Below are 15,686 nucleotides of genomic sequence, written 5' to 3' on the forward strand. Positions count from 1 at the left end.
CTTTTGTCCCTTTATGGTCCCCTAAACTTCCCTCCCTTAACCTTGTACCTATGTCCTCTGGTGTCTATCTATGGCTCTCAGAATCTTGTACATCTCTGTCGTCTCGTCTATACATAGAAGATGAGAGGACACTTTCCTTATTCTAATATATCCTCATTTCAAAGAATCATCTTCCAAGGCGTGAGCTACAAAATCTCAAATTTCGATCTCTAATCCAACAAATCAAACTCTGGCTGTTTCTTTCAGTAGCTTTAATTCATTGATAAAACAGATAAATGTTTTGCATAGCTTCGTAACAAGACTTTCATAACGAATAACAAAGCATTTACTGTATAATGAAGATATAAAAAGCTTTTAAAGAAATACACAAACTTTAACACTATAAACAATAGTTCTCTTAAAGAGACAGGGACAAAATTAATTAAGAGTTAAAACACAAGGTTTTAACCTTAACAATTTGCTCCAAAGATAAAAGTCCCAGTTCTGCCAACCTTGCCTCACAAGTCTTGTTTCCTAATCCAGGCAACATCTTGGCAAACCTCCTCTGCTTGCTCTCCGTGGCATTTCATTCTGGTGGTTTAAAAATATACACTGTGGTGGGTGCCATGTTTATTGAAACATTGTCATTTCCTTTTTCTTGACAGGAAACCAGCACCTTTTCCCCTCAATTTCCAACGGCAGGGAAAATGCTCGCAAGAAGTGAGTAGCTAATTTTGGCTCTTTTTAAAAAAAAATTCTTGTCATTTATTGATGTTGATGAATATCAAAATACAGCTATGTTTACCAATGTTTAATTTCAAATGGGAAACCAAACATGATGGGTACAAACTGGAGATTGCATTAGTGGTGCCAAGTCACTAATCTTCTAAGGCAGTCATTCTCGACCTTTCTTTGGCCCACATCCCACGCCGGGGCTGCTCCCCCACATCCCACGCCGGGGCTGCTCCCCCACATCCCACGCCGGGGCTGCTCCCCCACATCCCACGCCGGGGCTGCTCCCCCACATCCCACGCCGGGGCTGCTCCCCCACATCCCACGCCGGGGCTGCTCCCCCACATCCCACGCCGGGGCTGCTCCCCCACATCCCACGCCGGGGCTGCTCCCCCACATCCCACGCCGGGGCTGCTCCCCCACATCCCACGCCGGGGCTGCTCCCCCACATCCCACGCCGGGGCTGCTCCCCCACATCCCACGCCGGGGCTGCTCCCCCACATCCCACGCCGGGGCTGCTGAAAGTTTAGGGGCCCCCTTTCTTGTGAAGCTGTTAGATTTTGGTTCCTTCCATACTTCTACAGACTACATCAAAAAACATTTTAAAAATATTTACGTGAGATGAAAAGAAAACCAGGCTTTTATTTAAATACTCTCCCTGCTGAGAATGATTGCTTCGGTTCAATTCTTCCAACCTTTCAGTGGAGATTTGTCACAGAAATACAGATAACTGAATTTCACCTGACAATTTTCCAGATTCACAGATTACTTGAGCTCCTTCATGCATTGAGAATCTTAATTCCTGAAAATTGTTTTAAATAGTTGTCAATCCTTTTTAAAATCTTTCTGGAAATATAAAATGTGCTGGGTAATTGTCCCCAAGAAAAGTTGTTAAGAAACTCCTTGTGAAGTTAATCAAATTGGGTTATGTGGTGAATTTGATTAAAAGGCACAAATCTTTTGAGAGTGGATCAATTCCTGTTAAATCCAGGAACTTGTAATCTAACTTGTGCTTTGGAGGTGGGGGTATTGTATTTCAACGCAATCCTGCCATTTCCTTTTTCCACTTTTCTGGTCATGCAATTGTTTACATGCCTATTGCTCCAACCACTTTGAATTACTGGAAATGAATCGGGTAGTGGGTTACAGGATTTAGATTCATTGATTAATAGGGACAAGCAAAGTATTTCACTGACAGGGTGATCCATGACTTGGGGAAGAACATGGACTCCACATGCTGCCTTTTTAAAACTTGTCATGAGATTTAAACCATTTCATACTTTGAGGTGGCATGGTTAGCGTATTGCTGTTGCAGCATCTGGGACCAGGGATTGAATCCCGTGCTGTCTGTAAGGAGCCTGTGCATTCTCACGTGTCTGTGGGTTTCCTCCAGAGGCTCCAGTTTCTTCCCACTGTTTAAAATGAACCGGGGTTGTAGATTAATCGGGTGTAAGTGAGTGGCATGGGCTCGTGGGCTGAAATGGCCTGTTACCATGCCGCATGTTTAATTTTTAATTTTCATCAGGAATAATTGGATGGTAGTTGGCTATTTCTTGCTCAAGGATGTTGAACCTAATTGTAACCCTATTACTGCTCTCTTGCATTAAATGATAACTGATTAACATCAGACCTCTTGGTCCTTGTGCACTCCCATCACCAAACTGAAGAGGAAACTATCTGCATAATATGGTTTAATGATATTTAATGGGTCTTTCCAATACAGGTATTTGTCTGTCATTAGCTATAAGATTGCCAAAACAGTTTATTAGCAGTAAGATTGGAACCAAACTATAGTGGGAGGGGGGGAAAAAACCTACCTTCATTATTTTCTCACTTCAGGAAGCTCTCAAGTCGACACAGTTAAGAACTGAAGAAAAACCTTCTGTACAAGTTGATGGATCAGAGTTAACAGACCTTCGCCTAGGTGGAAAGAGGAATAATGCTGAGAGAGAAATCAGTGGAAACAAGCAGGATGCAGAATTGATGAGTGCAAGTGCAGAGAAGCTTGTTGCATTCCCTGGGGTGAAGGACACAACAAGTCATGGAAGAAGTCAAATGGGTGGAAGATCGGCCTCTGTCAAGGACTTGGTTCAAGCAGGTAAAATTTAACCCAAAGTTTACTTTGCAATATTTCCGATAGAAAATTAATTGCCAGCAGTTTTTTTCTTTTACTGCTTATATTAAATATTTCATTTTTCTTTAAATCGTAAGATCTGACATTGTTACTTTCATTCATGACAGGATCTCACTTGCGCCAATATGACATCCAAGTGAATGAGGAAAATGCAGCGAGACTGTCCCTGCATGGTAAAACAACTTTGTTTGATGATTCCCTTGAATCAAAGAACAAATCTAACAGAGCCAGGTCCTACATGAATCCAACGACCAGTTTCAGGGCTAAGATGTCCCGTAGTGCATCAATGGGAGAGAACTTGAATCTCAAAACCTTGGGACAATCAAATGGTTTGAGTTTGCCCAATTCCAAGGCATCATCTACTACAGACTTGAGAACAGAGTCCGTCATTGGAGGATCCGTTCAAAGTGAAGTTGGTACAATTGAAGACTTTAAAGAAACATTACAAAGTGGTACCTTATCTTATGGGAACCACCAAGCTAGAGCCAACTTGACCCTGGACCTTTCTAAAACTCATACCGACAGACTGTTGATGCCTCCTCCTATGGCCACTGGAGTTCCAGTTTCAAAGCTTAAACAAAAGCTAAGAGCTGCTCAAGATTCCACGCGGTCATCACCCTGTGCGCAACCAGCCTTTTTTGCTAAAAAGAATAAAATTCTCCATGACTTTGAGGAAAATGTAAGCAATCCAAATTTGAATTCATTGGAAAATTTAAAGAGAGAGAGCTCAAACTTTGAACAGTCCATCTGTTCAAAAGATGCAATGGAGCACACTTTGGATGGATGCAAGTTCACCATTGCTTCACAGCCCAGCTGTGTCAGTCCCAACAGAGATAGAATGAGTGATAACTTCACGACTATCCTAGAAGGAAACAGTTTCAAGGTGGAAGTTTCTAAGTCACCTGGGGAAACTAGAGAGATTGAAGAGAAGCCTACATGTGAAGCAGGTATTGTAATTTCTAATGCTCTTTTTTCTTTACTTCTGACCAAATATTTTCCTTAAGACTTTTTTAAAAAAACAAATGTGTGGAATTGTGGTTTAAAAACATAATGCTGGAGAAATTCAAGTCAAACAGCAAAGATAAAAATGGATAACTGAGGTTTCAGGCTTGAGACCTTCAAGGCGTGGAAGAATATCGGCAAGCCTCCAAATAAAATGGGATGGGGGGGCAGAGCTCCTCCCCCACACCCTTCCCTTTTTTGTTTGCACATGCTCCTCCTCCTGCCCTTCTCTTTTTGTTTGAGTACCTGCTGACATTCTTTCCTGCCTCGGTTATGTATCTTTATCTTTGCTATAGGAAGTCCACAATAATGCGGCATAGTTGCCGTAGCGGTTAACGCATCATTACAGCGCCAGAAGTCGGGATCAGAGTTTGAATCCTGTGCTGACTGTAAGGAGTTTGTACGTCCTCCCCTTGTCTGCATGGGTTTTCCCAGAGTACTCCGGTTTCCTCCGACTGTTTACAACGTGCTGGGGTATAGGTAGTAATTGGGGGGCACGGACCGAAAGAACAAGTTACTGTGCTGTAGGTCTACATTGAAATATAGAAAGCTCAATTATGATATCCATGAAGCCATTACATTGTGGCTGAAGGAAATCTGGTCTAGACTTAGCTCCTGTGCACCAATAGGATTGGCTCTTGTGAGCCCTTTGAAGTAGTTCAGCAAGCCACTCAGTTCGTAGGTCAATGAAGGACTGACAATAAATGGTGGTCTTGACAGCAGCATCCTGTAAATGTATGTGAATATATATTTAAGTGACTAGTCATGTGATTAAAAATGACTGATATTAACAGTGCAATATTAATATTTTGTATTTCTCAGTCAGAGAAAAATGTTGCAACAAACTCCTCCAATTTTTTTTCAACATTTTCAAGTTAAATCTTTTTTTGACAAATGGTAATGAACTTGGCTAATAAAGGGATAGATTGTGGGTTCAGTGGTGGGATAGGAACTAGAAGCTCAATATTTGCAATCTATGAAGAGACACTAGAAGGTCACTGTTCACTATACACGCACATCAAAGTGGTTTCCCACTTTATACTGGACGCTGACAGGGTGGCATTGCTGAGAGAGGTGCCAACTCCTTGCTCCACTGACCTTGTTATGAAGCTGACCTCCGTGGGCTGTCCCTGTGAAGCTTGTATGTTCTCTCTGTGACTGCATGGGTTTTGTGTGGATGCTTTGGCTCTCTTCAAAGATGTGAGTTAGTGGATTGATTGGACCCTAATTTGTCCCCCAGTGTAGGTTAGGGGTAGAACCTAGAGGGAATTAATGGGAATGTAGGTAGAATAAAAGGTGATTTAATTAAATGACGAATGGTGCAGATTCAATGTTGACTCTGGGGTTTTTTTGGTTCACACATTGAAAGATTATTTAAATACTACAGTGTGATACATTGTGTGGTTGCCTGCTATCTGCTGTCAATATCTGAAAACTAACTATTCCCACTCATTTTTTGATTTGAACCCGAAGATGATAATCAGAGGGTCTCAGCCAAATATTTTCTCAGTCACCCATAATATTATAGATGTGTTTTTATTTTTGGCCCCAAAGGCATCTGTTGGAATACGTCGGCTGTTTATATGTTAAATAACACATAGAACCAGTTGCCATCTGTTGCCACTATACTCTTAACAGTAGTCATAGTCGAGTAACCTGCTAAATAATTTTATCTGCTTCAGTCAATTATACCCTGTTAAGTTTGCTACATTGTTTGGCAACTTGGTATCTCCAAATCATCACCTTTCTCTTCCTACTGCTGCTTGCCCTGAGTGCTTACAGCTTCTTGGATTTTCACCGTTGGCACATTTTTGATACAAATGGCTTGACGTATCTTGTTGCGCTGCATTGGTGATTTTAGAAGTAGTGGGAATTTGCTTTTCTCATTTTTTTTTCCAGATCTTGCAGTCAGTATCCAAGACTGTAAATGTATTGCAACAGAACTTCAAAACACTTTGCAGAAGGCCTTACAGCTGTACAGCAAGGTTTGTTGACAAATTTCTAACATTTAATTCATCACCTACATATTTTAAACCTTTTTATTTGATTAAGGATACGTTCAGCTGACCTGTTGGCGGATTGGTCTGCTAGTACCCTTTCCTTCTAGATGAGTATTCCATGATGTTACCAAGCCATTGTCATAAATAATGAAGAAAATAAGCTAAGATGAATATACAGTTGAATATTAACTAGAGAATTTAAGTTGTATGCCATTGTTGTGCACCAAACCAGGTGTTGTAAAAGGTCTACACTCCTGATATCTTTATCTTTGGGACCAACTGAAAAGGCTTTTTCTGTCAATATGGCAGAAAAATGACCAATCAGGTCTCAGAGCGACCAATGGCCAGAAGACCTGGGACTCGTGTAGGCAAGTAGCCCTGTGGGTTTGGTTGATAGGAAGGGAATTGTAAGCCTAGAAGAGGAAATATTTTGGTCTTGGTGGATTGGGTGGTTAAGGTAGTGGGACCCCATTACAGTCTTAGTTTCTGTCTACTAGTGCATTTTCAACATTTGAGATTTGAGTAGCTCGCCATCTGCAACTGACCCAGTCTAGCAGCTATGCCATTACAGGACATGGTTACATCATTTACCTTGTAGCACTTGTAACAACTGACATTTGGGAAGTCATTGTGGCTTAATGAAGAGAAAATGGTGTCTGGCAAATATATTCTCGTTCTTTCAGGAAGTCCTGACCAGAGTGGATAGAAGGGAACTAGTAGATGTAAAATTCTGAACGTTTCAAAGAGGTGACACAAAAGATTACTTCAGAATCATGGGGTTGGAGGTAATATATTAGCATGGAAGGAGGATTATTAGACCAGCATGGAGCAATGATTCAGGATTTTTTTTCAGGATCATAATCTGTCAACAGTGGAGTTTTACAGCAATCAGCGCTGAGCCTGCAGGTATACATACATTGATTTAGAATGAATAAGTGAATGGACTGAAGCTCAATTTGCAAATATAAAAGTTGGATATCTGTAAGGAGGATGCAAACAGTTTACAGGGGATTAATTTAAGTCAGTGGGAATAAAAGTTGGAAAATAGTTTAGTGAAACACAAAAGTCGCAGAAGCTGTGATTGTAGTAAAAAGACAAAAGTGCTGGGGGAACCCAGCAGGTCTCACAGCGTCCATAGGAGGTAAAGATGTATCACCAACGTTTTGGGCTTGAGCCCTTTACCTTGAAGAACTTAGACCTGAAATGTTGTTTATATATCTTTACCTCCTATGGACACTGCGAGACCTGTTGAATTCCTTTAGCATATTTGGGGAAATCAGTTTATTCTAAAGGTTGTCAGGCACAGTTGTGACATTTTCCCATTCTAATATTTTCGGTATTGATCTATCCAGCACCTTCCTAATTTCTTGCAGAAACTCCATCCATTACTGCTCTGCTCTTTCCTCCCTCCTTGTGCCCCTTTCCAATTGGCTTTGGCCAGTACTCTCATGCCACCATAATTCCCTTTATACACTGAAATATCGGCACATCTGACTTCAGTTTCTCCTTGTCAAATCTCCAATTGAACTCTTATCATATTGAGATTACTGCCCCCTGATGTTTCCTTTACCCCAAGCTCTCCGATCACCTCTGATGCATTATACAGCACCCATTCCACTACAGCCTAATGGGATGATCAACAAGCTGATCATCTTAAAAAGTCATCTTGTACGCATTCTACAAATTCTATCTTGAGATCCTGATTCCCCCCACCATCTACTTGTATGTTAAAAACCACCATGGCTACCATAATATTGCCCCTCTGACATCCCTTTCCTATTTGCTGTTGTAATTTGTTGTCCACATCCTAACTACTGTTTGGAGTCTGTATATAACTGCCGACACTGTCCCTTGTTATTTCTTAATTCAACCCACAATTATTCTATATCTTCTGATCCTATGTCCCCTCTTTCAAACGATTTAATGTTATTCCTTGCTAACAGAGCCTTCTGTTCCCTCTTCTAATGAGCATGCTATGTATTTATTCCTGTGGCATAATGCATTGGGTGTTTGAAAGGCATTTGTAATTGAACTGTTAATGCCTTGTCTGCACATCCTTTTGTTTTGAAGTAAATGAACTGCAGTTTTTAAAATTATTGTTCCAATCTAATTTTGCAGGTGACGTCCAGTGAGGCTGCACCAGAAGTGAAGTCCCAGATGACAACTATTCTATGTGATGCATTTTCCTCTGTGAGGAAGCACTTGAACTCTGTAGTATGTTTGCCAGGTACGGAAGCTATGGTAGACACATCACTTTTCCCTTCAGAATCTCTCGAGAAAGACAAGACGACAGCTCTGCTTGAGCACTATTCGGAACTGTTGATAAAAATGATAACACAGAAACTATAATTACAGAATTTTTTTTTTTTTTTTTACAAATCCTCTGAACCACAGAAGGATATTTTTAAAAAAGGCTTGGTCCTCTGTACAGTATTCCAGTTTAAAAAAAAACATGTTTCCTCATCAAATCAAAGGTTTCAGTTGTGTTTTTAAGATGGAAAATGTATGCAGATTTTCTTGTGCCTTGTCACATTAACTCAGTTTTTGTATTAGAGATAAATAGGAAATGTGTATTTTTAAGTAATTAGTCTTTCCCCCCCCCCCCCAACCCTTCACAATCCTTGACAACCCACTCAAAAAAAAATTGAAAATTGCATTTGCCTGCACTGAGAAATGGGACTTCCAAAAGTGATTCAAGCAGCATTTTAAACTAACTTGTTTATGAAAAGATTAACTTTGGATTTGGGTTTTATTTATTTATCAAAGAAAGCTAACAAAGTATTAACTTGTCAACCAATCCCAACCCTGCAAAATGGTTGTATCTAGAAAAATACAGGGAGTTTTTTTTATGGTCAGAGTTGAAAATGTCTCCAACGGCAATCTAGTTTGGCAGTTCACTCCATTTTGTGGTTCAGTTATTCATTAAAGTTAAATTATTGTGTTTATTCAACTTAACTGTTTTCTTTTGAGGGAAGAAAAAATCCAAATGTTGAATTTAGGTGAGTAAATCATAATATTAAGAGCCATATCTTCAAATACCAAATGTATTTCTTGGGTTAACTGACCAGTTTCGATAAGTTTTATTGGTGCATCACTATTAATGTGCATGGTTACCTGGATTATTACAGGTTTTGCACATTTCAATTATGTCTCTTGAACCAGGAGATTTTTTTAAAAAAAATCCCTTTTCAAGGAATTGTAGTCTCGTACTGATTTCTTGTTGCTTTACAAAAATATTTTCATGCAAGCATGTTTTCAGAGCAGGTTTGAAATTTAAAAAAAAAAGCAAAATATGTGAAATTTGTCAAAATTGTACACAAAGCTTCAAAGCCTTTTTGGAAAATTCCTTGTCTTAATCAGGTTTTCTGATAGGCTTTTTCGTCAAGGCAGGTTTTTAAAAATTTCTGTATGATCCTGTATAAAGTTTACAATGAAATAATGTATTACAATAAGCACATCTTGTTTTGGAATTGCATTATTTTAGAATGTCTATTTGTGTTTTATTGATGGGGTTTTTTGGCCATGTTATGTGGATTTTTCTTTAATATCTTTTGGAAATAAATACTGTGTATAATTTGGAAGCGGACAACTATTTTAATGTATTAGTAAGATGGTTAACACAGGAAATAAGAGTCTTCTGTGTGGTGAGCAGAACTGTGGAAACGTGAACAAAGTTGTCTCGCTTCCGAGGATCCAACTGTGCAAACTTTGCTAATCCTCAAAATATGTAACATCTGGTCTGGATTCTGTGCCATACGGATGGATTGATGGACCTCTGAAGTAAGTATGTGATTGGGTATTTTTAAGGTTCTTTGGGGAGTTTTGCCAGAAGTGAGTCTCAGATGACAACTATTCTATGTGATGCACTTGAACTCTGTAGTGAGTTTGCCAGGCACAGAAGCTATGGTAAACACATAATTTTTCCCTTCAGAATCTCTTAAGATTGTTATCAGGAATTCAAGCAACTGGCCAAAAAAACTCACGGAAAACAAATAGATACAAAATACGGAAGTTTATAATTGGTGCGCCTTACCATTCCCCAATCCTTGCAATGCGCAATCTCAAGCAACCAGAAATTCACTTAGCTGGCATCTACTAATCCCCATAGGTATTGGTAGGATACCTGGGGTTTTGTGGATGTCATTACAGTTGAGAAGTTGTGCTTAGGGAAGGAGGTGATCTCCAAGGACTCAAAATTTCTACTCCCTAACAGATTTCAGATTTATTGTCAGACATCACATACAATCCTGAGATTTTTTTCCTGTGGGCGCGGCAGAATTACCACTAATTGGTAGTTGCAATTGGTGTTAAACCACTAACTGGTTTTGCTAAAACACTTGCTATTTTGTATAGGAATATGCTTGTGGTGAGAACAGAATCAGATTTGGTGATCAGATTTAAAACCTCTTAATTTGCTGTTAACGCGAAATGCTGCTCTCTGTATTTTACCAGGACTCGTAGCTAATTTTGTGAATGGGAAAATTGGCAAACATCATAACAACGTTAAATATTTCAGCTAAACAGCTGGTCCCCAAACTGCTCCACACTTTGAAAAGCATGTGAACATTAGAGTTTTACAGAGTGAAACGCAAAAGTTCTGCATACGCTGATTATAATTAAAACACAAAAGGAACAGCAGGTTTTGCAGCTTCCATAGGGGGGTAAAGATCTATAACCAATGTTTTGGGCCTGAGCCCTTTGTCAAAGTATGAGTAAAAAGCAGGCAGGTGCCTGAACGAAAAGGCTGGGGAAGATGTTTCTGTCAGTGGTGTGTTTTAGATTTGTCAGGTAAAATCATCCTCACTATGTAGAACTTTCAGAAAAACCTTCAGTCCTCGTATCGAATGCTGGAGGCTGTGCATACCAGTATTAATTTGCTGATCGTGCAACACACAAAAGTGCTGGAGAGACTCAGCAGGTGATGTAGGATCTATAGGAAGTAGAGGGTGACCAACATTTCGGGCCTGAGCCTTCTGCTTGCTTTTTGCTTAAACCTTGACAGGCACCCAAATAAAAAGGGGATAGGGAGAGAAGTACAGGCAAGGTCATAGGTAGATATAGGTGGGAGGGTGTCTCGGGGGAGAGGAATAGCTCTGAATGAAGAGGGAAGGTGTTGGGGAGCTAGAGGAAAGAAGAGTAGGAAGGAGAGATTCTGAGGAGGGGTTTAATAGAAAATGGAGGTTGATGATGCTGTCTGGTTGGAGAATGCCCAAATGGAATATTAGGTGTTATAAATTGGAGGAACACCTGTTTGTATTTGGCCCATATTCCTCTAAACCAGTGGCTTTCAAACTGGCCCCCAAACTCGCATTAAATAATCCCCATGCCATCAGTGCTCTGTGATTAGTAAGGGATTGCTTTTTTTTTTAAATTTTTTTATTTTTCACACCATAAATCACATTAGCCATGCTGCACACTTTCTTTTTCACACATACACAGTTTTTAGTAAGGGACTGCTTAAGGTGGGAAGAGAAAGTTGAGAATCACTGCTCTAGACCCAATTGTTACTGAAATATCTTGCTTGAGAAAAATGGTCAATGGCCCATTTCCTTTGGGGTTCTGAAACCGTGCACGTAACGAGTCCATGAGGTATAATTAAAACAGTGGGTTTCAAACCTTTTTTCTTTCCACTCACATACCATTAATTATGGTGGAATGAGGGTTCAGGATCGCAGTTTGAAAACCACTGCACCTATCAATTTTTTTTCTTAAACTGCAATAGTACCTGTCTTTCCCATTCCATACTATGCCTATCACCCTCTGTGTTTTAAAAAGAAAGTTGTGCTCAGGTTCCAATTAAATCTCCCTCAAGTTACTGAGTTCATTCCTCTGGGCAAAAGACAGCATTCACCTGATCCAAGATGAACAAAACATTCAGTAACTTGTAGCAAAGACAGAAAATGCTTTAGCTCCATTTAATACATGACCTCCGATGAAAACTGGCTTGATTATCATTTGTTTCATGTTAGATCCCGATGTTTTCTGGCTTTGCAAGGGTTTGCTGAACAAATGATGGAATATTGTTGAAGCATTGTTATAAATGTTGGAAATGCAGGATTCCAATTCCAGTAGATTGAACCATTTTGTTCAACAGGTTGTATTTGAACAAATCACGTCACATTATTGATTAATTTTGAATTAGTAAAATTTATTGTAATTGCATTGATCCAAACAAGATTATATTGATAAGCAATTTGTAGTAGTGTCTGAACTGATTAACCATATTGCTTTCTATAAGACATCTTTACAGCCATTTTCCCACCATTTCTTCCTGAAGTGCCACCTCTTGCTTTCTAATCAAATCTAATATTAGTACAATACTATTACTTCTTAGATTGTTCTCTCCGCAACATTTGTCATTTGCTTTGACCTGGGCTAAGTGCCAAAAGTTAAATCTACCTCTCCAAGACGCTAGAGATTTTTACTTCAAAGAAGTAAGGTGAATTCGATTTTTGACTAAAGTTAATACCGAGGTCAATATGAATTTTTATGTTTCTGGGGAAATTAACATGACCAAAATTAAGGATTTTTGCCTAAAAAGAGCCACTTAATTACCCGTGCCCACCTTTGAAGAAACTACTCATAAACTTGTATAAAGTCGGCTGCAAAAAGAATTAACCACGTGTATATAGGGGAGATGCTTAATCTAAAAATGAAAGGACCCCCTGGATGCAGGGCAACGTGCATCAAAGTGCAATTGCGGCTTTTATTTGCATTCCTTTTTCTTCTTCTTGTGTTCTTTTGGCTTCTTCGATTCACACTGCAAAAATACAAAGCCATAATTTAAAAAGCTACACTTAAATAACACTGGGCAACAAAGACTGCTTCCTGAACACTTTTGGGTGCTGATCACAAAAATCACCTTAAACTGTTCCAACCACGTACTGTTCTTTAGAGATTTTAAGTACTTCAAAGACTTGCAAGGAAGCAGCCAAAAGCTGGTTGAGTAGGTAACACATTCATGGAATTGGGCCAAACTAATTAGTTTCTGATAGTCATGTCAACTCATGGCCAGATTTCCACATCAATTGTATTAGAACTCCTCAATTTCCCTCCTGCTGCTTTGATACCAGGGCAATCATCCTCTGGAATTCATTTATTTATTAAACTTTTGCACCTTATCAATGTTTAGATCAAAGCTGTAATGAGGTTTGGAGCTGAATCATCTTGGTTGGACAGCAAGATACTTTTCGGCCCCATAATGTGCTTGGATGCCTTGATTGTCAGGTGAATTGAATCAAATTGGCTGTCCATTAGGAGGACAAAATGGGCATTAACTTGACCTTTCTACGTTGATGTTGAAGATGGATGTAAACACTTCAAAACCATCTTTGGCACTAATACTTTGTATTTCCCCCATTAGTTTTGAATGAGGTTACTTATTCTGCTGCTTCAATGATCTCTTGGCTTCTTCACCATACCTTGATGCAGGGCTCAAGGCAGAAACATTAGTTAAGCATCTTTATCTTTGCTGAAATACCTCATGGAATCAAAGTTGGTCCCTTGGCTTCACGGTAATATTAGGAAACATGCCAGGCCACAAAGTTTCAATGATGGTACTTTCAACAACCTTCTGGAGCTAAGTTTTAAGATGCTGGCTGTGTTCTGAACCCACCAGTGGTTAAGTCACAAAACAGTCGAGATCAGGGCGGCATGGTCGGCCGAGCAGTTAATGCAGCACCAAGGATTGGGACTGGATCTGGGTTAGAATTCCACACAGTTTGTCAGGAGTATAAACGTTATCCTCTAGGGCTCTGGTTTCCTCCTCCCCTTCAAAAATGTGCCGGGGTAGAGGTTAATGAGGTGTAAATTGGCCAGCAAAGATTCAGAATTGGCTGTATTTCTAAATTATAATGATCACACTGCCCAATAGCCTGTGTCAAGGAAAAGTATGTTTTTTCACCAGTTTAGTGAAGCTGCCACATCACTCGTGATGAGCAGAGGTCCCCAAGTATTGGATGCAATACTCCCTATATACAGAGCTTTGGAGAATTTTGTAGAAGAGTGCCCTAGGAGCATAGCTGAAAGTAAAAATATTTGCTTGCATGTCGCTCATTGCAGACGTTGACAATGGCTTGTTTAGTCGGTTACTTTAAACAATGTCAAAACTTGGATTGACCCACCAGAGGGAGCAGATTTATTAGGAACGAGATCCCAATGTGAATTTAATAAAGGAGTAAATAATTGGGTTTTATTCAATGGGCAGCATGGTCAGTGCAACAGTTGGGACAGAGGTTCAAATCCCGCACTGTCTAAGGAGTTTGTACGTTCTCCCCATGTCTGCATGGGTTTCCTCCAGGTGCTCAGGTTTCCATTCAAAAAGAACACAGTTCTTGTAGGTCAGTTAGGCACTTGTGAGCTGAAAGGGCCTGTTCCAGTGCTGTATGTCGAAATGACTACGTGGTGGTCCTGTGTAGAATAGGATCACAATTGCACTTTTATTTGACAAGAAAAGGGTGTCTCAGTCATTGGTTCTCAACCTTTTACTTTCCACTCCCATACCACTTTCAGTAATCCCTAGGCCATTGGTGCTGTGATTAGTAAGGGATTGCTTAAAGTGGGACGTGAGTGGGAAGGGAAGGTTGAGAATCACTGCTCTGGACCCAATTGTTACTGAAATATTTTGTTTGAGGAAAAATTGTCATTGGTGCATTTCCTTTGGAGTTCTGAAACCCTGCACATAACGAGTCAATGAGGGACGATTAAAACAGTGGTTTTCAAACCTTTCTTCCCATTCACATACATCTCACCTTAAGCAACCCCTTACTAATCGCAGAGCACCGATGGCCTAGGGATTACTTACAGTGGGATGTGAGTGGAGAGAAAAAGGTTGAGAACCACGGCTTTTGGTGATCCTGCTTCATGAGAGCATTCTTAAATTAGATCAACACCTAGTGCTCTTGAAAAGGTCTGGCAGTAGTACTTGAGTTTGCATCTGGAAAAAATAAGTCACCTCCAGTTTTCCCGAAGTTCATTGACCAAACGGGAGTCCTACCTTTTTTTTCCCCTCGGTGTCTGAAGAGCTGGAGCTACTAGAACTAGAGGAAGAAGAAGAAGAATCACCCTGGAAACCAAGAAATCGAGTTCAGTTCAAATGCACAGAATCTTTTGTCCAGCGTTGGGGATATCGGTTTCAGGTATGGAAGAAGAGATTTAACGGGAAGTGGAAGAGGTAACCCCTCCCTCACCTTTCACCGTCTGGAATGACAGGGTTAATACATGATGAATGATTGTTGGCTCTTTGGACTATACCTGGAGTACAGAAGGATGGGGGGGGGGCTCATAGAGGCATTTTGAATGCTGAAAGGCCTGGCCAGAGTAGTTGTGTCCCATGGTAGGAGATTCTGGAGCAAGAGGGCACAACTTCAGGATAAAGGGCATCAATTTAAAATGGATGCTGAAAAATTTCTTTAGTCAGAGGGTCACGAGTCTGTGGAACTTGTTGCCACAGGCGTATTGAACGAGGTCATTGGATGTTATGTAAGGCAGAGACCGACAGGTATTTGACAAGTTGGGTCAGCAAGGGTTCTGGGGAGAAGGCCGGGGAGTGGGTGGATGGATCAGCTCATGACTCGATGGGCCGACATTCACATACACCCCACCTTAAGCAACCCTTTACTGATCACAGAGCACCAATGGTGTAGGGATTACCTAAAGTGGGATGTGAGTGGAAAGAAAAAGGTTGAGAGCCACGGCTTTTGGTGATCCTGCTTCATGAGAGCATTCTTAAATTAGATCAACACCTAGTGCTCTTGAAAAGGTCTGGCAGCAGTACTTGAGTTTGCATCTGGAAAAAAGTCACCTCCAGTTTTCCCGAAGTTCATTGACCAAACGGGAGT

At 40.3% G+C, this 15,686-nt stretch overlaps 2 protein-coding genes across 3 annotated transcripts in view; one reads left to right on the plus strand and one right to left on the minus strand.

Annotated features, from left to right (window-relative positions):
* LOC138748272 (mitogen-activated protein kinase-binding protein 1-like) overlaps window positions 1-9,428 on the plus strand; it is a 58,463-nt gene extending 49,035 nt beyond the window's left edge. For both annotated transcript variants that reach the window (XM_069908142.1, XM_069908143.1), the window contains 5 exons: window positions 645-699; window positions 2,551-2,809; window positions 2,953-3,792; window positions 5,747-5,832; window positions 7,966-9,428. In XM_069908142.1, the coding sequence (XP_069764243.1) occupies window positions 645-699; window positions 2,551-2,809; window positions 2,953-3,792; window positions 5,747-5,832; window positions 7,966-8,196 (1,471 nt within the window). In that variant the 3' untranslated portion in view covers window positions 8,197-9,428. The remainder of the gene's footprint in view (window positions 1-644; window positions 700-2,550; window positions 2,810-2,952; window positions 3,793-5,746; window positions 5,833-7,965) is intronic.
* A 2,546-nt stretch (window positions 9,429-11,974) lies between these two features.
* Window positions 11,975-15,686, minus strand: part of LOC138748255 (uncharacterized G-patch domain protein DDB_G0278987-like) — a 35,254-nt gene continuing 31,542 nt past the window's right edge. The window contains exons 6-7 of the mRNA XM_069908099.1: window positions 14,843-14,911; window positions 11,975-12,607 (exon numbers count right to left, since the gene is read on the minus strand). Of these exons, the coding sequence (XP_069764200.1) occupies window positions 12,554-12,607; window positions 14,843-14,911 (123 nt within the window). The 3' untranslated portion in view covers window positions 11,975-12,553. The remainder of the gene's footprint in view (window positions 12,608-14,842; window positions 14,912-15,686) is intronic.

The sequence above is a fragment of the Narcine bancroftii genome, chromosome 13 (assembly GCF_036971445.1).
Source record: "Narcine bancroftii isolate sNarBan1 chromosome 13, sNarBan1.hap1, whole genome shotgun sequence".
In the NCBI taxonomy this organism is placed as follows: domain Eukaryota; kingdom Metazoa; phylum Chordata; class Chondrichthyes; order Torpediniformes; family Narcinidae; genus Narcine; species Narcine bancroftii.